The 24,310-nt window shown below is 41.6% G+C and overlaps 1 protein-coding gene across 3 annotated transcripts; it reads left to right on the forward strand.

The window, feature by feature from the left end:
- The first annotated feature begins 206 nt into the window (after positions 1–206).
- On the forward strand, positions 207–24,029 carry LOC110508638 (desmocollin 2-like protein). 3 transcript variants are annotated; one of them, XM_021589302.3, is made up of 18 exons: positions 207–517; positions 826–919; positions 5,922–6,012; positions 6,212–6,411; positions 6,539–6,643; positions 7,509–7,664; positions 7,817–7,961; positions 8,161–8,315; positions 8,442–8,576; positions 8,728–8,913; positions 9,134–9,381; positions 9,700–9,842; positions 11,281–11,505; positions 11,831–12,052; positions 12,281–12,396; positions 12,526–12,873; positions 13,202–13,381; positions 21,986–24,029. In XM_021589302.3, the coding sequence occupies exons 2-18, from the start codon at positions 914–916 to the stop codon at positions 22,025–22,027; spliced, it is 2,703 nt and encodes a 900-aa protein (XP_021444977.3). In that variant the 5' UTR covers positions 207–517; positions 826–913; the 3' UTR covers positions 22,028–24,029. The 3 variants fall into 3 exon arrangements, with proteins under 3 accessions (XP_021444977.3, XP_021444975.3, XP_090081645.1); XM_021589300.3 differs by having other exon boundaries at positions 330–517; positions 826–1,196; XM_090225519.1 differs by lacking the exon at positions 207–517 and having other exon boundaries at positions 682–919.
- The last annotated feature ends 281 nt before the right edge of the window (positions 24,030–24,310 follow it).

Here is a 24,310-nt window from a genome sequence, read left to right on the forward strand (position 1 = left end):
TCTACACCTGTTGTCTACGAATCATGTGACAAATAAATTGGGATTTTATTTAATTTGAACCCAACTCAATTTAAATCTACTGAAAAAAATTATAATCTGCTATGGTCAAATATACAGTATATAATAAATTAGTGCCAGTATATTTTCCCATTGGTCACAATTGTTACCGCTAAGATATGTTCATATACCACGTGCATCATGGATTCAATGTATTGAAAATGAAGGTACATATGTAAACTACAATGAAAATCTTTAACAAATGTAACAATGTATTTGTTTTTTAAACTTTTAAATACAGACTATTGGTGTCAAATTCGTCTGTGCACGCTGACTGCAATCTGTTTTAGTAAGGGGAGTGGGATAGTCTTGAACGGCATTGTTGGTTAAGGGCTTGAAAGCATTTCACGGTACGGTCTACACTTGTTGTATTCGGCGCATGTGACAAATACTATTTTATTTGACCCGGTGTCCAAGTAGGCTACATGTAGCTATGTGTGTAGAAAACGTTTCACCACAGGTAAGACATTTAACTTTTTACTATAGTCAGTTTATAACTCCACTCACTACTTGTAGCTGTTTGTTTGTGTTGTTGGTCTTGGCTAGCCTAATGTTCCGGTCGGCAGCTAGCACGAACTCACTCACCTGGCTGCTAGCACCGTCATGAAAAGGGGCATGAGGGTTTTCTAAGTAGTGAGAACGCTAGGGAGCAGGCAATGTTGCCCTTTAGACATGTTGCCCTTTTCTTAGATGTAGTTGTGTAATTGACTAAAACAAACAGACAAAAAAAAGTTTTTGCTGTGAGCCAACAGGTTGTTTTCCCCACAGGAAGGCTGGGCATGACTTCCATCTAATTCCTACAGACGATTGCTAGAGGGGGAGTATCTCATCCCTAGACTACGAATGCGTCATCGACATGCAGGTTAGTGAGTAATCGCGGGCGTGGTAGCATGCCTTCATTTCTACGGTCATATTAGAACAAACGAAATCGTCATTCCGCTACCGGCAATGCCAGTCGCCATAAGGACAAAATGAGGGTACTGACGTAAAGAATATCCACCATCTCAACCCCGCCACTTGACAAAACAACTTTTAGTTATTGTTTTTGCGTGTATAATCGTGTCTAGTCGGATACAGTGTTTCGAATTGCGACAACAAAAATGGCACCGAATTTACCTGTACATTTATGCATTTTTTTGGTAAGTAAGTCAATTCTATTAAATGTTATTTGCTAATGCTATTAAGTGTTTCTGTATTTTTTACATTTTTGATATATCACCTGCTCAAGTTTCTATTAATGTAATTGAATTTGCAAACTTTGTAGCCAAACTTTGACTTTACAGTGTTGCATAGCCTGGGAAAATGTTTTTTTTGGGGGGGCTTCATAGGTCAGTTAATACAGGACTACTAAAGGCCCAGTGCAGTACGTTTGTGATTATTATATATATTTTTAAATGTATACATTGTCCCGTGTTACAGATGGCATTGGTCCACTAATACAGGACTAGTAAAGGCCCAGTGCTCTACTTTTGTGAGGAAAAAATAAATATATATACAGTACCAGTCAAAAGTTTGGACACACCTACTCATTCAAGGTTTATTTTTTACTATTTCCTACATTGTAGAATAATAGTGAAAACATCAAAACTATGAAATAATGGATATGGAAACATGTAGTAACCAAAAAGGTGTTAAACAAATCTAAATATATTAGATTTGAGATTCTTGAAAGTGGCCACCCTTTGCCTTGATGACAGCTTTACACACTTTTGGCATTCTCTCAACCAGCTTCATGAGGTAGTCACCTGGAATGCGTTTCAATTAACAGGTGTGCCTTGTTAATTTGTGGAATTTCTTTCCTTAATGCTTTTAATGCATTTTAGCCAATCAAATGTGTTGTGACAAAGTAGGGGTTTTATACAGAAGAAAGCCCTATTTGGTAAAAGAACAAGTCCATATTATGGAAAGAACAGCTAAAATAATCAAAGAGAAATGACAGTCCATCATTACTTTTAAGACATGAAGGTCAGTCAATACGGAACATTTCAATAACTTTGAAAGTTTCTTCAAGTGCAGTCACAAAAACAATCAAGCACTATGATGAAACTGGCTCTCATGAGGACCGCCACAGGAAAGGAAGACCCCGAGTTACCTCTGCTGCAGAGGATACGTTCATTAGAGTTACCAGCCTCAGAAATTGCAGCCCAAATAAATGCTTCACAGAGTTCAAGTTACAGACACATCTCAACATCAACTGTTCAGAGGGGACTGCGTTAATCAGGCCTTCATGGTCGAATTGCTGCAAAGAAACCTCTACTGAAGGACACCAATGAGAAGAAGAGACTTGCTTGGGCCAAGAAACATGAGCAATGGACATTAGACCGTTGGAAATCTGTCCTTTGGTCTGATGAGTCCAAATTTGAGATTTTTGGTCCCAACCACTGTGTCTTTGTGAGACGCAGAGTAGGTGAATGGATGATCTCTGCATGTGTGGTTCCCACCGTGAAGCATGGAGGAGGAGGTTTGATGGTGTGGGGGTGCTTTGCTGGTGACGCTGTCAGTGATTTATTTAGAATTCAAATCACACTTAACCATCATGGCTACCACAGCATTCTGCAGCGATACGCCATCTCATCTGGTTTTAGCTTAGTGGGACTATCATTTGTTTTTCAACAGGACAATGACCCAACACACCTTTAAGCTGTGTACGGGCTATTTGACCAAGAAGGAGAGTGATGGAGTGCTGCATCAGTTGACCTGGCTTCACAATCACACAACCTCATCCCAATTGAGATGGTTTGGGATGAGTTGGACAGCAGAGTGAAGGAAAATTAGCCAACACGTGCTCTGCATATGTGGGAACTCCTTCAAGACTGTTGGAAAAGCATTCCAAGTGAAGCTGGTTGAGAGAATGCCACGTGTGTGCAAAGCTGTCATCAAGGCAAAGGGTGGCCACTTTGAAGAATATCAAATTTAAAATATATTTTGATTTGTTCAAAACTTTTTTTGGTTACTACATGATTCCATATGTGTTATTTCATAGTTTTGATGTCTTCACTATTGTTCCACAATGTAGAAAATAGTAAAAATAAAGAAAAACCCTTGAATGAATCAGTGTGTCCAAACTTTTGACTGGTACTGTATATATACACTCGTTGAACATCTCATTCCAAAATAATGGGCATTAATATGGAATTGATCCACATGCGTTTGTATATATAGTGTATATAGGCCTATTTCCGCTTATAGTTTTTTTTTTTTATTAAGATTTTTCAGGGGGTGCTGCAGAACTCTCAGCAACCCTACTTCTAACATTCAGCTAAAAAGATCACTGGCAAGGTGCAGCTTGTTGATACATCGACAGTACCTTCAGGAGGTATTCATACCCCATGACTTATTCCACATTTTGTTGTGTTACAGCCTGAATTCAAAATGGATTACATATATTTATTTTTCTCACCCATTTACACACAATACCCACACAATAATGTCAATGTGAAAACATGTTTTTAGACATGTAGTATTCAATACATATTAGAATCACCTTTGGTAGTGATTACAGCTGTGAGTCTTTCTGGGTAAGTCTCTAAGAGCTTTGCACACCTGGATTGTACGATTTCTGGCCATTATTCTTTAAAAAAAAAATATTCAAGCACTGTCATGTTGCTCATTGCTAGTGTCGTCGAAACTCTAATCAATAAGGAGATACTTGTCATTTCTTCAAACAATCAACCTTTATTTGATAAGATTTGCAATAATGTAGCTGGTCAACCCTACACTCTGAGGTGGAAGGCCGAGAGCTCAAATGAAACAAGGAGTACAGAAACCTTATAGGCCCACCGTCTTACGCAAGAGTGTACAAAACGCATGATCTTGTTATGTGTACGTGTGTGGAGAACAGGACGAAACTGAAGTTAAAGTTACAGACTAACTGTGAATTTGGTCATCTCGTTCTGGAGCAACTGCTGGTTATTCTAATCTTCTAGTGAGGACAATAGGTGTCAAAGCAACAGGAAATCACTCCAGACATAGTTCCTCATAAAGTAGCCAGCAAGAGCCTTTTACTGTCTGCCCGGATGATGTATGGTTTCACTTACACACACACACACACATTCACAAGCATGAACCTGTCGTCCAGCAACAGGCTCTATGACTGGTGTGCAGGATACAACACTTTGCTCTGTTTTAATATACTGAAAAGGAACCAGATCATTCCCTTCTGACTAACAGGAAACCATAGGTTGCCCCAGTCAGCTCCTGACTGTGTGCCCAGAACATCATAGGGACCTAATTTCCTAGTTAGGGGTTTCTATGCTACACACTCACAAGACAAGTTAAAACAGGCCTATACTAATGAACGTACATATCTTCTATCTTATATGATCTCATTTCTTTAGCAATCTCAACCTTAATGCCTAAGCAACTAAGCTTCAGGAAAGATCTTCTAGTACACAAGCATCAGCAAAGTTTAACAAAAATGTCCCTTACACTAGACAGACATTCTCAAGTCTTGCCATAGATTTTCAAGCCGATTTCACTCAAATCTGTAGCTATGCCACTTAGGAACATTCACTGTCGTCTTAATAAGCAATTCCAGTGTATATTTGGCCGTGATGTTAGGTTATTGTCCTGCTGAAGGTGAATTTGTCTTCTAGTGTCTGTTGGAAAGCAGACTGAACCAGGTTATCCTCTAAGATTTTGCCTGTGCTTAGCTCTATTCTGTTAATTTGTATCAAAAAAACTCCCTAGTCCTTGCCAATGACAAGCATACTCATAACATGATAAAGCCACCACCATGTGTGAAAAATATTAAGTGGTACTCAGTGATGTTGTGTTGGATTTGCTCCAAACATAATGCTTTGTATTCAAGGCAAAGTTCATTTCTTTGCCACATTTTTTTGCAGTTTTACTTTATTGCCTTATTGCAAACAGGATGCATCTTTTGGAATATTTTTTTTCTGTACAGGCTTCCTTCTTTTGACTGTGTCGTTTACGTTAGTATTGTTGAGCAACTACAGCACGATGTTGTTGGTCGGTCCTCAGTTTTCTCCTATTACATCCATTAAACTCTGTAACTGTTTTAAAGACACAATTGGCCTCATGGTGATATCCCTGAGCGGTTTCCTTCCTCTCCGTCAACTAAGTTCGGCAGGACGCCGGTATCTTTGTAGTGACTGGGTGTATTGATACACCATCCAAAGTGTAATTAATAACTTTACCATGCTCTACGGGATATTTAATATCTGCTTTTTTTTATACTCATCTACCAATAGGTGCCCTTCTTTGCGAGGCATTGGAAAACCACCCAGGTCTCTGTGGTTGAATCTGTGTTTGAAATTCCCTGCTCGACTGAGAGAATTGACAGATAATTGTATGTGTGGGGTACAGAGATGAGGTAGTCATTTGAAAATAATGTTAAACACTATTATTGCACACAGAGTGAGTCCATGCAACTTATTATGTGACTTGATAAGCACATTTTTACTCCTGAACTAATTTAGGCTTGCCATAACAATGAAGTTGAATAGTTATTGACTCAAGATATCTTAGCTTTTAATTAAATTAATTCATTTGTAAACATTTTGAAAAACATAGTTCCACTTTGACATTATGGAGTATTGTGTGTAGGCCAGTGACACAACATCTCAATTGAATCAATATTAAATCCCTGCTGTAACACAACCAAGTGTTGAACAAGTTAAAGGGTGTCAACACTTTTTGAAGGCACTGTACCTGTGCAGCCTATGCACTCCTTGAAAACGTCCATGTACACATTTAAATGTATATTCTTTTGGTTCATCTAGTACAAAGAACTGACAAGACAGAATATCCATGAATACAGTACCATATTTGTAACACAGCTTTTGTATGATATGCCACCTGTTAGAATGTATGAACAATATATCTCTCTCATGCAATTCCAGACCCTCTCATGTGTGGACTCCTGCTTCATCCCTGCCTCCATACAAGCAACAGTACCTCAGACAGTACAAGTTAGACATGTTATTGCAAAAGGTCCTGCCATTCACAAATGTTTCCGTCCTGTCTAACTTTGAATGTACTTAATACTGAATGAAACAATCAATATAGTCATGAACTGTTTATAACCAGTTGACATCGTTAATCATAATCAAGTTATTGTGTTGTGGATGATCCATGTTTGTTTTTTAGCTCTTGTATAGTTGACAACGTTTCTTTCTCTCTCGTCGTTCAGTTGATGTGGACCAATGTGACACCATCACATTGCACTTTACAACTAGTGACCCCGACTTCACAGTACGACCTGATGGCACTATAGTAACAGTCGCCATCACCATGGTACCAGCCAATGGCAGAACATTCTCAGTGCAGTTTCAGGACCCCAATGGTCAGAAGAGAGAAATTAATGTTTACCTTGTCCAGAACTCTAGAAAGGTAAGGTGGATTCTGCATGGGCTTATAGTACAAAGTCTAATTTTTCAAAGAAGTATTGTTTTTGTGAAATTATCTATATCACATTGTTGACTTGTGACTTTGTGTGTTCTTTTTTCTGCTTTTTCAGGTATTGAAAGATGGCCTACTAAAGCGCTCCAAAAGACGTTGGAGTCCTCTGCCCTTCAACATCATAGAAAACGACGTTCCGCCATTTCCAAAGGACGTTGATCTGGTAATGTCCTTAAAATAAGTCACAACTTGCATCACATTTCAGCACATTTTGTGTTTGAATATTGATATTAAACCTAAGCCATGTACATATTTTGTGTCATGTAACAAACTCCAATTTATCCTCTACATGTCCTTGCCTTTCTTCCACCCCCATGTTCCACTCTATTTCTCATTCGTTCTCACTTGGAGCTAATGCACATTCTGTACCTGTATGGTCCACGCCCTCACCTGGGGGTTCACACACCCAGACACAAACAGAGGGATCAGTTGGAGCGTTTACTTAGTTGTTTTTTTCTCCTTTTTAACCCTTCCCCTTCCTTTCTAACTACTGGGCTGGGTGTGCACTGTAATTGGATCTGTTGTAACCTGCCTAGGGGAATACATATTAACACAAAATAACTTTCTAACAGTAGTCGAAAAGTATTGTGCTTTAGGCCTATTACCTGTAAGGCTTATGAGTATTTCTGTTATGCATAGCTCAATGCTTCACATTCTAAATTGTGCAATTTCTTAACCTGAGCAGGCACGCACACAGATAGGGCTCTACCTGAGCAGAGCACATGCCCCTTTGTCCTTCTAGTCACTAATGTGCCCTTTTGGGTGGTGGTATAATTTTGTATTCATTTTTTTGTCATTGTTGTTCGTAACCCACTGCCCGCAAGTCATTGTCAAGTTCACAATTTGTGATAATGAGTGAGAGTGTTGCTGCACAAATAAATAGGCTTATGCTCAAATATGTTAAAATTGTCATTTTGAGCACCTGCCCCATGAAAGGTCTGTGCACGTCCTTGAACCAGGGTGATGTTATTATCCCACTGCTTGTTGAAGCTTGACCGCAAATAATACTTGATTGTTTCCTGGTCCAGATTGCATCTGATTCGTCGGCCACTCGCAGTGTGTACTACACCATCAGTGGGCCTGGAGTGACAGAGGAGCCTGTGGGTGTGTTCAGTGTGGTGATGGAGACTGGGATGTTGAGGGTCAACAAAGCTGTCGACCGCGAGAGAACTCCTCAGTTTGTAGTGAGTAGTAAACAACAATTATTGATTGCTTGCTTGAATAATTGATTGATTCTTTATATGTGATGTTAACATGACAATTGTACTCTTGATACCGTAGCACAGACAACACAAACAGTGTAAGCCATTTCTAAACTTAGTCCATCTTCCTCCAGTTTCAAGCCAGAGTGTTTGACAGATACACCAACCAGGAGACAGATCTACCATTACCCATCACAGTGAATGTAGACGATGTGAACGACAATGCACCAACTTTCACTGGCCTACTGCAGTTTACTGTGCTGGAGCAAAGCAAAGCAGGTGAGAAACACACAGCTGAAATAAGAAATACCAGAGTGCCCGTAGCCTCTGCAATACAGTACATGGAAAAAGTGACATACGTTTCACAAGTTAGTCAATTTTCTGAGCAATTTGTGCACACATCCAGACATTGACCTTTGTAACGGGAACTTGTGGATGTGAACTAATAGCCGGTGTGTTGTGATACGTTCTATTGCAGGGACGATGGTGGGGATGGTGAATGCCACAGACATAGACCAGCGTGGTACAGACCACACTAAGATCAGGTACTCCCTCCTCTCTGGGACTAACCTGTTCTACATTAACCCAGAGACTGGAGTCATCAGCACCAAAACAGACACCCTCGACAGAGAGGTCAGTCCCATCGCTGTACCTTTAAAAAAATATCTCACTTACAGTTTTCCAGGGTTCCACGTTGTTGATCACGGCTATCATTGCTTAAATTATTGATCTAAATGTATGTTTGTATTTGTTTTTCAGGTGAATGATAATTATTTGGTGACAGTTGAAATCAGAGACATGAATGGAGCTCTGAATGGTCTATTCAACACAGCCACAGCCACCATTGTGTTGGGTGATATCAACGACAACCCTCCCACATTCACAAAGACATCTGTACGTTTTCTTTGACAACTTTTTACAGTAGTGGAGTTTGTGTATTGCAGTTTATTCCGCAATGTAACAAAAAAGGCATGGATGTCCCAGTTTGTTTTATGAACACTCTGTTTGCTTTGGCCAAATAACTATATGTTACTTCCTTTTGCAGTACGATGTAAAAGTTAAAGAGAACCAAGGAGAGGGACTCATCCTCAGAATCCCCATTGAAGATAAGGACTTGGTGAAGACACCAAACTGGAACACTGAGTTTGTCATCCAAAAGGGGAACGAAAACGGGAACTTCAGGATCGAAAGAGACCCCAAAACGAACGAAGGACTAATTTACCTAATAAAGGTGAGCTGGTACTCACAATGAACCTCTATTTTTTCATCTGATCAAGACTTTCCATAGATGTCTTGCTAGTTATTTATAAAATGAGGCTAATCTATACATTTGGTGAACTATCCCATAACATAAAGACAGTCAAAATATTGAGCCAAAAGGCTTCTTTGCGCATTGTCATTGACGGATGATAATACAGAAAAATAACACTAGGTCCTTGCTGTGTCTCCAGCCTCTAGACTACGAGAAGACCAAGAACCTAAAGCTGGAGGTGTTGGCCCGTAACCAGGCTGAGCTGAGTGGGACCAAGGCCCAGTGGATGTCCATCCCTGTAGACGTCTCTGTAGTGGACGAGGACGAGGGACCAGAGTTCACCGCCCCCACCGTACTCTTCACAGTCAAGGAGAACACTCCTAACGACACCCTGATTGGCACCTACATAGCCATAGACCCAGAGACCAAGAGCAGCGCCGGCATCAAGTAAGACCCTAGTTTACCTTATTGATCTCACAAATAATTGACCTAGCCAGGTCCCAGATCTGTTTGTACTGTCTTGCCATAATTACAGGAGATGGCAAGACTGCACAAACAGATCTGGAACCAGGGTAGTATTGGCCTATTGTGTGACATGTTGATAATAATCATCATAATAACAATAATATGATGTTATAACAAGTGAGGTCAGATTGTGTTTCAAAAGAAGATAGAGGAATGACATGTTTTTTCTCACTCCAGCAGAATTGTACCGTTATACAAGAGAATGCTGTAAAAGTTCCTTCTCTCTCTGTTCCCTCTCAGGTATTACAAGGTCTCAGACCCTGCTTCATGGATCAAGGTAGATGAAAGCACCGGGCAGCTGAAGATCGCCAATAATATCGACAGGGAGTCCCACTTTGTAACGAATGGCGTGTACAACGTCACTATGAAAGCTGTTGATGCCAGTAAGTAGATATTGTTTACAGTGTCTTAGTTAAATACACAATATATACAAAAGTATGTGGAAACCCCTTCAAATTGGTGGATTTGGCTATTTCAGACACAGCTGTTGCTGACAGGTGTATAACATTGAGCACACAGCCATGCAATCTCCATAGACAAACATTGGCAGTGTAGTGGCCTTACTAAAGAGCTCAGTGACTTTCAACGTGGTATTGTCATAGGATGCCAGCTTTCCAACAAGTCAGTTCATCAAATTTCTGCCCTGCTAGAGCTTCTTCGGTCAACTGTAAGTGCTGTTATTTTGAAGTGGAAATATCTAGGAGTAACAATGGCTCGGCCGCGAAGTGGTAGGCCACACGAGCGGGAACACCGAGTGCTAAAGAGCCTAGCACTTAACAATCGTCTGTCTTCGGTTGCAACACTCACTACTGTGTTCCAAACTACCTTTGGAAGCAACGTCAGTACAATAACTGTTTGTCGGGAGCTTCAGGAAATGGTTCTCCATGGCCGAGCAGCTGCACACAAACCTAAGACCACCAGGCACAATACCAAGAGTTGGCTGGAGTGGTGTAAAGCTCGCCGCCATTGGACTCCGGAGCAGTGGAAACAAGTTTTTCTGGATTGATGAATCACGCTGCCAAATCTGGCAGTCCAACTGATGAATCTGGGTTTGGCGGATGCCAGGAGAACGCTACCTTCCCCAATGCATATTGGCAACTATTAAAGTTCGGTGGAGGAGGAATAATGGTCTGGGGCTGTTTTCCATGGTTCAGGCTAGGCCCCTTAGTTCCAGTGAAGGGAAATCTTAAGGCTACAGCATACAATTACATTCTAGATGATTTTGTGAAACAGTTTGGGGAAGGCCCTTTGCTGTTTCAGCATGGCAATGCCCCCGTGCACACAGCGGTCCATACATAAATGGTTTGTTGAGATCGGCGTGGAAGAACTTGACTGGTCTGCACAGAGCCCTGACCTAAACCCCATCGAACACCTTTGGGATGAATTGGAACAATAAGTCTGTGTTGTTTAAGTGACAAGATGAGGAGTATAGTAGTCACTCTATAACACCTGGTGTGACTTATGGTATTTTATTAGGATCCCCAATAGCTATTGCGAAAGCGGCAGCTACTCTTCCTGGGGTCCACACAATACATGACATAATACAGCACATTAACAGACAAGAACAGCTCAAGGACAGAACCACATCTACCCTAGCTACTGGCCCTTATCTCTGTTTTGCATTTATAACAGGGAGGGACTACTAGGGAGATACCAGTACTGTATAGCATCTGTATTTCACTGAACTTTAAAGTTTATGGCTGAGTGTGATTATTGAATACATTGGAAATCTTACTCAGTCAAGCTATCACAATAAAACCACAAAAAAACCATCAATAATTGTTCATTGATATGTTATCGTGTTTCTTACTCTATTTTTAGGTCTCAAGACAGGTACAGGGACAGTGATTATTCAAGTGGAGGATGTGAACGACCACGTCCCAGTCATCCCCTCTAAAGACCTGGTGGTGTGTGAGAAGGATGGGGGAGAGATGGGCTCCGTGCTGGTGGTAGCAGAGGACAAAGACCGAGCTCCATTCGCCGCCCCCTTCAGCTTCGAACTGGGAGAGGAGCATGATGGGAGATGGGCTGTGAAGCGACTTAACGGTATGAAAATGATTCCTACCTCCGGACTCCGTTCCATCTCTATATAAATTGATATCTTGCATATGTGATTTAAAAAGTGAAGCAATTATTTAAATCTAAACGGAAAATGCGCATCTTATAGTGAGTAGTCAGTCTCATACATTCTTCAATACAACGTTAGAGCCAAAGTACTCTAGAATGCAACCTCACCAGAGCCACCTTACACAGCACCTAACTGACAATGAGTATTGTTTAGAGCCAGGAGTTTTTGTCCTTACAATGTAATCTCACCAGGAAAACTAGTGCCCAAACTCCTGTTCTTTACAACAGTGTATTTCCTCCTCAGACACTGCAGGGATGTTGGAGCACACCATGGAGCTCCCTAATGGTCTGTATACTGTCCCCCTGATGGTCAAGGACCTACAGGGATTTGGAAAGACCCAGACGGTAATGGTCCGGATCTGCCGCTGCAGGAACGGAGCGTGTTTGGCCTACCAGAACTCCACGTCGCTGGGGGTGTGGGCCATCCTGGCCATGCTGCTGGCGCTGTGCCTGCTACTTCTTCTCTGTGAGTCTCTAATGTTTTATTATGTTCATTCATCTTATTTATGTAGGCCTGACAGGTTGGTGTCAGAGGCGTTAGACATTAGGTGACGTCTTAAGCAGCTGATGACAGCTAGTATAACTTTGTTCCTTAGCAAATGGCTTGTGCTTCTTGTTCGTCAGACGAACCTGTGAGCACTTTCGGACCATACATTTTTATTGAGCTACTTTTCTTTTTCGTTCTTTATTGCAGGTATCTTCTTTGCATTCATCTGTGTTACAAAGAATGATAAAATGGAGCTGGAAGATATGGGAGACAGTGGCGGTATCCTCCTGAAGTCTAACATTGAGGCCCCAGGGGATGCAGTGGTAAGTCTGTCATAATGACAGCATTACAAAACACATTTCTCATGTTCATGGAATCTTAGCAAATTTCACTGTTATGTCCTAATTTGGTTTTGGATGTTTTCTTTCTTTCTCTGAAATATGGCTCCTCAGGATTCAAATCTCATCATCGTTCCTGCATCTGGGATCGACTCATCAGTGAAGGGATCCATGATTGACGTGGGGTGGGAGGGAGCTAAGAACTCGGGTATAATTGGAGGAGGCCTGGGCGCTCAACAGAATCTGCTACAGGAGTCCGGTGGTGTCATAGTGACCGATATGGAGACCGGCTTCTCAGGCCAATACGAAAGCAGCCAATACGTTGGACAATATGGCAGTGGACAATATGGTGGAGGTCAATATGGCGGTGGAAACATGACTTTTGACAACACACGTTTCATGAAATTCAACGACTCTGCAGCCTGGCACACCTGGAAAACGAACGGGCTGTTTTTACAACAGGTAAAGTGGTTGTAGAGAACTTGAGAAACAGCTCAAACAATGTCAATCGTTCTTCATATTGGTAAAAGCCTAGACAATTCCCAGCTGAAATGCTTTCTTACTTGCTAAATCCTGTGTTAGCTTTCATATATATTGTCTGGTTGGTGAAATGTTGGTCTGTTCTCAGTGTAATACCTGTCAGTAATATCCTATGCAAAGATGTAATATCACCTACTGTAATATTTTCCCTACCATCGGACTAGTCCTTGGCTGCTCTCTATGGACCAATAACAAAATGCATTCTCCTTTCTTCACCTCATCTCTTACATTGTCTACCTGGTCTTTGCAGAAGTTGGCTTACCTAGGGACGAGGGAGGAGGGGCGATATGCCGATGACATCATCCACGCGTACGGCTTCGAGGGGGTGGGGTCTCCAGCCGGCTCGGTGGGTTGCTGCAGTGACCAAGGCAACCAGGAAGACCTGGACTTCCTAAACACATTGGGGCCAAAGTTCAAGACATTAGCTGAGGTCTGTAACAACAAGAAATGAACAAAGAGAATATAATGCAATATGTTTTATTACTGTAAGTGTACTCTTTTTCTGATAATACCATGAATTTTAGGAATCTGTTAAGAGGGTTGCTATCATTCAGAGTAATCACACTGATTTGCTCTAACTGTTTGTTAGTTCGACATTTTGCACTGGAAAGTACTATGTATTTACTTCAAATTTCCCAGTGTTGAATCAACTCTGCGATTGTTAAATGTAACACTTTTTCAGAGTCTATACGGGTCCACACTTGTTTCAGTGATATTAACATTTTAATGAATACCTGTAGTGTTAAGGTAACTCGTATTTGGGGTATGGTGTAAAGCCATATTTGCATATTTCCCAGTGTGCCTTACCTTTTCGAGTGAATTGTAGAGTTGTTAGTGGCAAAGACATGGTCATTGCATTCATTCATTTTCAGTCCTGTGGCTTTCACCAAATAAAATTACTAACAGTGGCCCGAAACTCATAGTTTACAGGCCACATCAGGCGTGCATTCACATTATGCTGGCTTGCAAGGTGATGTCATTCCTATTGGAATCTAGCCAGAGTGTGGATATCCAAGAGTTTACATTTTTGATCACCCGTAGCCTGCATTCAGAATGACTGTCAGAGTTTGGAAAATTTGATAGATGAGACTACCTAAACCATCTAAACTGAAACAACCATTGCAATAAATAAAACTAACAGATTGAATTAGTTTAGAAAAAATTATGTTATTTATCTTTGTGTAGCATAATATTAATTGATCAGTCAATGTACAGTACATGCAAACACACAGATATTGAAACAAATGATAATAAAAATAAAAAACTGTAATAGAGGAAATGGGAAATATGATAATGATGGCTGTGTTTTTAAGTGTTTTAATCACACTCAAATCTGGTTATTAACACCAACACTGGAGTTATTTTGCACCACTGAGTGTTCATTTAAATCCTGAACTAGAAATGTTCCACAAAAAAATCAATACTAGTTAACACTGACCAATTTCCTGTGTGTAAATAATGTACATTATGTGATTTTTAGCGCTAAAGATTTTTTTGGGGGTGGGCATTTGTCATGTTATTTTATTTGTGTATATTATGGTAAAGCCCCATGAAGTTTAGTATTGTAAAATCAAATGTTTGTTCATGTGATTCTAAAAACAGGTGCCTTGAAGAATACATGAATATTTGACGAGATTATTCGATTTTTAAAATAACTTTTAGGTGTTTAGGAATTTAGGTGGATGGGGTACAAACATTACACACTATTCTATATGAGTGTTGATTAGACTGCATTGGGGCTTCTATGTTTAATTGGTCACACTACGATCGTCCCTTTAATCCATTCGATTCCTATGATTGATTGGCTGCAGAGAGTCTTGTGTTTAGACTAGAACAGAAGGTTATAGGTGCTTCTGTTTAAAATAAAAGGTTCTGGGTGCTTCTTTTTAGAATATAATGTTCTGCCTGCTTCTGTTTAGAATAGAAGGTTTTGGGTGATTATTTTTAGAATAGAAGGTTCTGAAGAGACAGGTGCTGATACGGCCCATGGGGTTGATGAGACAGTGTCTGACAGGGAGTCAGTTCACACACTCAGCATGAGGCTGAGTGTGTGAACAGGGAGGGGTTTGAACCAGACAGACAGCCTGTGAGTATTCATAGCGACATGTTGTTCTATTGATTGATCCATAGAAAGGGGGATACCTAGTCAGTTGTACAACTGAATGAATTCAACTGAAATTTGTCAGAGATGTGGGAGGCTTCCTTTATCAACATCCACAGCGCACAGGGAACAGTGGGTTAACTTTCTCAGGGGCAGAATGACCTATTTTTACCTTGTCAGCTCGGGGATTCAATCCAGAAACCTTTCGGTTGCTGGCCCAACATTCTAACCACTAGGCTACCTGCCGCCCCCTTTGACATTACTAGAGGTGCTATGTCATATACCCTCAAAATTTGTTCCATAATGGGGCGAAAATGGCAGCTGTCTTGGTCAGGGAGAAATCCATAACTAGTCTAATTGGAATGAATGGCAGTAGAGGCATAGGTGATCTATTTCCTGATTTTACTTATGCAGAAAAATAAAAGTGAGGCATGTGATGTATCAGAAATTGTGTAATGTAATTATAGTCGACCTCAAATATTGTCATAAATACAATGTATATGGGTTTTATACAAATGTTATGTGTAAATAGCCCCTAAATGTCTCAGATGTAGTTTTATTGGAAAGCAGTGAGTGCTAATATATGATACAATTTCATTACTTGTTGCATTTACAACTTGTCTATGTCCTATCATCAACTGATTTGAACCAGTGTATGGCTGTGAATTGACCACATTGTTTGAATGGAATGTTGGCATATTGGGAGTTAATTTGGAATCATTCATCTAAAACTGTTTGGCTAGCTAGCTAACACACATACAGTGCAGATAAATTCTCCACATTCATTGTTTTACACTATCTTATCAGAGCACTGGCATACTCCCTGACCAACATGGCTGACCTTTGGCCAATTTTTAGAAGGTTCATTTCCATTCTAGTATTCTAATTCCTAATTCTATGGATTCATCAGCATTGTCATATGTTCATATTATTAATTTGGAATTCAATTACCAAACTGACCCATTTTGTAAATGAATCGTATTGCCTATTTCGTAAGTGTCAAATTTTGCTAATATGTTTTATTAGGTAAATAATATAAAATACACTTGTTGTGTTATTCACTTTGGTCATGCTGTTTTACTGTAAATACTTCATTTTAAGTAGAGAGAGAGAGTGAGGATGTGAGTGAGAGAGAGTGGATTAGCTTTGAAATATTGTTACTCATGCCTAGATAAGCCTGGTGAATGGTTAAGAGGGTGTGGTTCATTGTTCAGTACAGTACATATAGCCTTGCACAATAACTGTAACATCACAAGGTACTGTAACTAAGGACACTATTCACCCTTGAACCATAGACTTAGACGACACACTGTATCTGTCCTATTGTGGCATCTGTGAGGGAATGGGCAGCGCCATTGAGCCCATCTACATTTTGAAGTAATGAATTTTCTTCTACTACTATTACTTGGTAAACAAACTGAATGGTTGCATACTTCCATCTGGAGTGTGTTTGAACACCTGCTGTTATGAAATGTTTGCTCACTAGTATAATTCATTTGATGACCTGGATGTGATCCTTCCTTAATCTATAGGAAGTCCCACCCAGTTGGCTACTTTAAAATGGTGGTCCTCAATGGCAATGTCCATGCAAAAACACATTATTTCCAAGTAGTAATCTGTACAGTGCCTTCAGAAAGTATTCACACCCCTTGACTTTGTTGTGTTACAGCTTGATTTAGAATGGATTACATTTCAATTTTTTGGTCACTAACCTACATACATTACCTCATCATTTCAAAGTGGAATTATGTTTTCAAAATGTTTACTAATTAGTTAAAAATGAAAAGCTAAAATGTCTTGAGTCAAGAATTATTCAACCCCTTTGTTATGGCAAGCCTAAATAAGTTCTGGTGTAAAAATGTGCTTAACATAATAAATTGTATGAGCTCACTCTGCAATAATAGTGTTTAACTAGATTTTTGAATGACTAACTCATCTCTGTACCCCACACATACAATTATCTGTAAGGTCCCTCAGAAGAGTAGTGAATTTCAAACACAGTTTTAACCACAAAGACCAGGGAGATTTTCCAATGTCTCGCAAAGAAGGGCACCTAGCGTTACATTGGTAAAAATGAAGACAAAAAACAGACAGTGAATATTCCTTTTGAGCATGGTAAAGTTATTAATTACACTTTGGATGGTTTATCAATACACCCATTTACTACAAAGACACAGGCTTCCTTCCTGACTCAGTTGCCAGAAAGTAAGGAAACTGTCCCGACTTCCACCAAAGTTGGTCCCTCTCCTTGTTCGTTCGGCGGTCGAAGTCACCCACCTTCTAGCCATTGCTGATCCTATTTTCATTTTCCTTTGGTTTTGTCTTCCATCACACCTGGTTCCAATCCCATCAATTACATGTTGTGTATTTAACCCTCTGTTCCCCCTCGTCCTTGTCGGTGATTATTTATTGTAAGTGCTTTGCACGTCTGTCCTGGTGTGTGTCGGGTTATGTACCCATTTATTGATTGTTCTGTTTTCCGGTGGGTTTTTGTTATTAAACTGAGCTGTTGGAAACACCGTTTTTGCTCTCCTGCGTCTGACTTCTCTGCCGCCAGTACGCACCCCTTACAGAATCACCGACTCAACTATGGAGTCAGCAGGAGCAGGTACCCCGGGTATAGGGGTGGAGGAGTGCATCCGGGAGCACGCAGCAATGCTCCACCATCTTGGCACCGCCATGGACCGCGTTGTCCAGACTATGGACCACTTGGAGAGACGGGGAGTTCTTCCAGCGCCTCCACCGGCACTGGGGTCTCCTCTGAGCACCCCTCTTCCTCCTGGTCAAAGGGGGGTTCGTCTCTCCCTGCCCCAGGAATACGACGGAAAGGCCGCGAACTGCCAGGGGTTCCTTCTTCAACTGGACCTATACAGTGCCTTGCGAAAGTATTCGGCCCCCTTGAACTTTGCGACCTTTTGCCACATTTCAGGCTTCAAACATAAAGATATAAAACTGTATTTTTTTTGTGAAGAATCAACAACAAGTGGAACACAATCATGAAGTGGAACGGCATTTATTGGATATTTCAAACTTTTTTAACAAATCAAAAAATGAAAAATTGGGCGTGCAAAATTATTCAGCCCCCTTAAGTTAATACTTTGTAGCGCCACCTTTTGCTGCGATTACAGCTGTAAGTCGCTTGGGGTATGTCTCTATCAGTTTTGCACATCGAGAGACTGACATTTTTTCCCATTCCTCCTTGCAAAACAGCTTGAGCTCAGTGAGGTTGGATGGAGAGCATTTGTGAACAGCAGTTTTCAGTTCTTTCCACAGATTCTCGATTGGATCCACCATCTGTGGCCGCAGAGGTCACACTGCCGGTCGGTGCCTGGTTGGTTCCTCTGGGGATCGAGGCAGCAGGCAGGGCGCTCTGGAGTCACCCCAGGTGAGCCTGCAACATTCTCACCCAGAGCCCTCTGTTGCACATATGTTTATGTATGTCACTTTCCCTGAGTTTTCCACGCATTCCCAGCATAAGGCTCCCGTCGATTCAGGCGCGCCTGGGAATTTTGTTGATAGAGCGTTAGCCTATAGTTTAGGGATCCCCATTGTTCCCGTGGCTGTGCCCTTCCCCGTTCACGCCTTAGATAGTCGACCATTAGGGTCAGGGTTGATTAGGGAGGTCACCGCTCCTTTGGGCATGGTGACGCAGGGGGGTCACAAGGAGAGAATTAGTCTCTTCCTTATTGACTCTCCTGCGTTTCCCGTGGTGCTGGGCCTACCCTTGTTAGCTTGTCATAACCCCACTGTTTCTTGGCCACAGAGGACTCTCACGGGGTGCTCGCGAGAGTGCTCAGGTAGGTGTTTAGGGGTTTCAGTTGGTGCTACTACGGTGGAGAGTCCAGACCAGGTCTCCACCGTGCGCATTCCCCCTGAATATGCCGACTCTATTACCACCTCATTGACGGGGCGATTGTGCGCTAAATCTCCTGGTAGACGCTGCACTTCCCAGGAGACACGTGTATCCCCTCTCACAGGCGGAAACGGAAGCTATGGAAACATATGTCTCTGAATCCCTGCGTCAGCAGTACATTCGGTCCTCCATTTCACCCGTCTCCTCGAGTTTCTTTTTTGTGAAGAAGAAGGAGGGAGGTCTGCTCCCGTTTATTGACTATCGGGGTCTGAATCAGATCACTGTGAGGTATAGTTACCCGCTACCGCTCATAGCCACAGCGATTGAGTCAATGCACGGGGCCGCGCTTCTTCACTAAACTAGATCTCAGGAGCACTTACAACCTGGTGCGTATCCAGGAGGGAGACGAGTGGAAGACGGCTTTCAGTACCACCTCAGGGCACTATGAGTACCTCGTCATGCCGTACGGGTTGATGAATGCGCCATCAGTCTTCCAAGCCTTTGTAGACAAGATTTTCAGGGACCTACACGGGCAGCGTGTGGTGGTGTGTATTGATGACATTTTGATATACTCCGCTATACGCGCCGAGCATGTGTCCCTGGTGCGCAGTGTAACAGGCCTTTAGTCACCTGAGGGCTCTGTTTACCTCGGCTCCCGTGCTGACCCATCCGGATCCCTCTTTGGCGTTCATAGTGGAGGTGGACGTGTCCGAGGCTGGGATAGGAGCTGTGCTCTGTAAGCGCTCGGTATGCCACCGAAACTATGATGTGGGGGACCGGGAGCTGTTGGCTGTCGCCAAGGCCTTGAAGGCGTGGAGACATTGGCTTGAGGGGGCTAGACACCCTTTTCTCAACTGGACTGACCATCGCGATCTGGAGTACATCCGGCAGCGAGGAGACTGAATCCTCGCCAGGCAAGGTGGGTCATGTTTTTCACCCGTTTTGTGTTTACCCTTTCCTACAGACCAGGCTCCCAGAACGTGAAGGCAGACTCATTGTCCCGGCTGTATGACACAGAGGAGCAGCCCATGGATCCCACTCCCATACTGCCCGCCTGGTGGCACCGGTAGTGTGGGAGCTGGACACGGACATTGAGCAGGAGTTACGTGCAGAGCCCTCTCCCATCCAGTGTCCCGCTGGGCGTCTGTACGTCCCGTCTGCTGTTCGTGACCGGTTGATCTATTGGGCCCACACGTCACCCTCCTCTGGTCATCCTGGGATCGGTCGGACAGTGCGACCCAGAGGTCAGCTACACCCCTTACCCGTTCCACAGCGGCCTTGGTCGCACCTGTCAGTGGATTTTCTGACTGATCTTCCACCCTCACAGGGTAACACCACGATCCTGGTCGTTGTGGATCGTTTCTCTAAGTCCTGTCGTATCATCCCTCTGCCCTGTCTCCTTCCGGCACTACGGGTTGCCTGAGGATATCGTGTCTGACCGGGGTACCCAGTTCACGTCTAGGTTCTGGAAGGCTTTCATGGAAGGTCTGGAGTTCTCGATCAGCCTTACTTCGAGGTTTCACCCCGAGAGTAATGGGCCGGTGGAGAGAGTAAACCAGGATGTGGGCAGGTTTCTGTGGTCCTATTGTCAGGACCGGTCTGGGGAGTGGGCGGCGTTCATGCCCTGGGCCAAGATGGCACAGAACTCAGTGCATACTGGGGTAGAAATCTGTCATCAAGGCAAAGGGTGGCCACTTTGAAGAATCTAAAGTATTAAATATATTTTGATTTGTTTAACACTTCTTTGGTTACTACTTGATTCCATATGTGTTATTTCATAGTTTTGATGTCTTCACTAGTATTCTACAAGAAAAACCCTTGCATGAGTAGGTGTGTCCAAACTTTTGACTCATATTGTGTATATATAACAATTTTGATATTTTTTCCCCCATTAATTGGTCTATTGACCAGATGCATCAGATATTTTTTAGAGCTAATCTGATTGGTGAAAAAAGGATCTGAATTGTATTGCCTGTCTAAACACAGCTGAATAAAAATAGTGTAAACCCTACTAATAAAAAAGTGGTTATCGTACCATAACCCTTGACAGAGGGTGGTTTCAATCTAACAGTGATTAAAATTGTTATACAGAGTAGGCCTATAGGCATAATGAAAGAAAATTGTGCTACATTCCAATGGTGGAATTGTACCGTGTTTCAGTTTAGGAGATTTGCAGTTATCATTTCTCAATTTAATTAAAATTACTCTGAAGATGTCTTTGAAACATATAATACAGAAGGTCCAGATTGGAACATCTGTCAATCAATTGTGGGTGATGAATATTAAAGATGAGAGTGGACAGTAAAATGGGAATGGAAATTAATGTACAAAGTCTGAAATTCCTCACAATGATCAAACAGTGAAGTGCTTTACAAAATACAATTATCTGGTAAGATTACAATTACTGTCATAATTCTGAGAGGATTACACAATAACATATAGTTTTTATTTCATGTAAAGGAGCGTTGCTAGAGAGTTGGGAGCAGAGCAGCCACATCAAAGATTTCTGCACAAATTCCCACAGGAGCTAATTAGTTTTATCTTAAAAGACTCTTTTTCTTTTTTAATCCACAAAAAATGACTTCAGCAGTTCTTCTGCATTTAAAAATAATAGAAAATAACAGTTGACCCAATTTTAATAAGAAGGCATTCTAAGAACAGACTTACAAATAACCTCAAACCAAATATATGTATTTTTCAAATGTCCCCCTGTGACATTAAAACTGTGCTTGGATAAGGCAATGAATGACGTAGTACTTTTTATCGTTAAATAATAGTTTTTAATTCTTATTTTTCTTTGAATTACTAGTATTTTACAGGAGCCAAAGCCTGGCCGGCATGATCCAAATAAGCATTCCCCTTTGTACACAGAGTTACTTAATATTCTAAATGTGTCATGCTTATTGCTCATGCTGTAAAGAGGTTACTGGAACGCAGACCGTACGGGATAGAAGACGAGGTTGAAGATGGGATATATTTTGAACCTAGTTAGAAAGAAGGATGCCGGATTGGAGTATATTCAACAAATCTAACAAAGTGGATACTCTGGCAATCTCAACCTCTCTCTCTCTCTCTCACAGGGCACTTCGGATCCTCAGCTGCATCTGCGCCCCCACAGTTGACACACAATGCTTTCTCTATCCCAACTTTACACTCCCTCTGACTACCCTCCTGCACATTTCTCACATTGTGGGATATCCCTTCTACACAATGCTTCAACATGTCTGAATCCTTGGCACCTATACATAGCTGCGGGATGCAGGGATGTTGAGGGTGCTGCAGCACCCCTGATAATATATGTCTATCTATACAGTGTGCATATATATTTATATTATATAAACACATATACACTACTGTTCAAAAGTTTCGCTTAGAAATGTCCTTGTTTTTGAAAGAAAAGCACATTTGTTGTCCATTAAAATAACATCAAATTGATCAGAAATACATTTTAGACATTGTTAATGTTGTAAATTACAATTGTAGCTGGAAAAGGCTGATTTCTATGGAGTATCTACATAGGTGTAAAGAGGCCCATTTTCAGCAACCATCACTCCTGTGTTCAAATGGCACGTTGTGTCAGCTAATCCAAGTTTATAATTTTAAAAGGCAAATTGATCATTAGAAAATCCTTTTGCAATTAGGTTAGCACAGCTGAAAACTGTTGTGTTAATTAAAGAAGCAATAAAACTGGCTTTCTTTAGACTAGTTGAGTATCTGGAGCATCAACATTTGTAGGTTTGATTACTGTCTCAAAATGGCCAGAAACAAATAACTTTCTTCTGAAACTCGTCAGTCTATTCTTGTTCTGAGAAATGATGGATATTCCATACGTGAATTTGTCAAGAAACTGAAGATCTCGTACAACGCTGTGTACTACTCCCTTCACAGAACAGCGCAAACTGGCCCTAACCAGAATATGAAGAGGAGTGAGAGGACCCGGTGCACAACTGAGCAAGAGGACAAGTACATTAGAGTGTCTAGTTTGAGAAACAGACGCCTCACAAGTCACACTCAACTGGCAGCTTCATTAAATAGTACCTGCAAAACTCCAGTCTCAACATCAACAGTGAAGAGGCAACTCCGGGATGCTAGAAGGGCAGAAGGCCAGCATCCCGGAGTCGCTTCTTCACTGTTGACGTTGAGACTGGTGTTTTGCGGGTACTATTTAATGAAGCTGCCAGTTGAGGACTTGTGACGTGCACCCGTGTTACGTGGACCTGTTGGAAGCCTGGTAGTCAGGGTTACCTGGTACAACAGTTGTTATTATTAGCCTCAGCTGCATGGTGTAAAATATATCACCTCACCTCAAAATGGCTGTCTCATAGGTGAGAAGTTGAAGCGAGGCTAGCAGACTGTAGATCAAGATGACTGGGAGATGTCAGTTGTTTCATTCTTTCCCTTTTCCCACACCAAACTTTAGAAAAAAGTGGGGAAACAGGCTGAGGCAATCTAAGCACTTATGGCCATTTATAGCCTGTAGATAGACCACATAAGATGTATGACGAAAATACTGAAGCAGCAATTAAATGAGGTTTAGCGCATTCCTTTAAGAAGCATGAAGTGCAACCTTCAGCACGGCGATGCCATTGGTACATAAATTAATACAACACTTTGTCCACTGTTATCACCACTCAAGCCATCTCTTCCAGTCAGTTCTTTAAAGATGCAATTAATTCTAAAGCGACAGCGTGAAATTAATTTATTGCTTGTAATTAGTTTTCTGCATACTCTGAAACCAGTCTCTCTAGATGTTCGTTTTCGTCCTCCACGGGACACTGAGGGCACTTGGCTGCTGCATCTCAGTCCACCATGGCTGACAGGGACTGGCTGACAGGGAGACACAATGCACTGCAGGGGCTCTCTCTGTGGCCTCTTAAACCACTGGTGGCTGTAACCCCACAGTCCTATTATTTAAACACAAAGGCCTACTGTACGCTCCAAAATTGCTTTTTTTTCTCGTCACTGTGAAAAATGTTTCCAAATCTAAATCAAAGTCAATAGACTTGAAATTTGATTGTTGACTTTACATTGTTGCTTCTATGAACATAATTCAAGTCAAGATCATTTCCATAAACAGTATACTCTGATATTAGTGGATTTTAAATAACATTTTCCCTTACCACAGTGGACTCCAAAATGATTTTTAGTTCACTGTAAGGATATTTCCATTTACAATATGAAGGACCTGGCCATTGGAAATGTCTTATTACAATGCAAATTAGAATTTTTACAACCGCTAGGTGTCACTCTTACCCCTTCTGTGGTCTGTAGTCTACTTTTTATGGATATTAGAGGCATATCTGGAAGGTGGCTGTTGGCTGATGAGTTCAGTTAGGGTTGCAAAACTACCAGTAATTTACCAAAGTTACCAGTAAACTATGGCAATCTATAAACACTTTGGTAAT

This window comes from Oncorhynchus mykiss, chromosome 28 (genome assembly GCF_057628025.1).
Source record: "Oncorhynchus mykiss isolate SJ-2025 chromosome 28, ASM5762802v1, whole genome shotgun sequence".
NCBI classification, from domain to species: domain Eukaryota; kingdom Metazoa; phylum Chordata; class Actinopteri; order Salmoniformes; family Salmonidae; genus Oncorhynchus; species Oncorhynchus mykiss.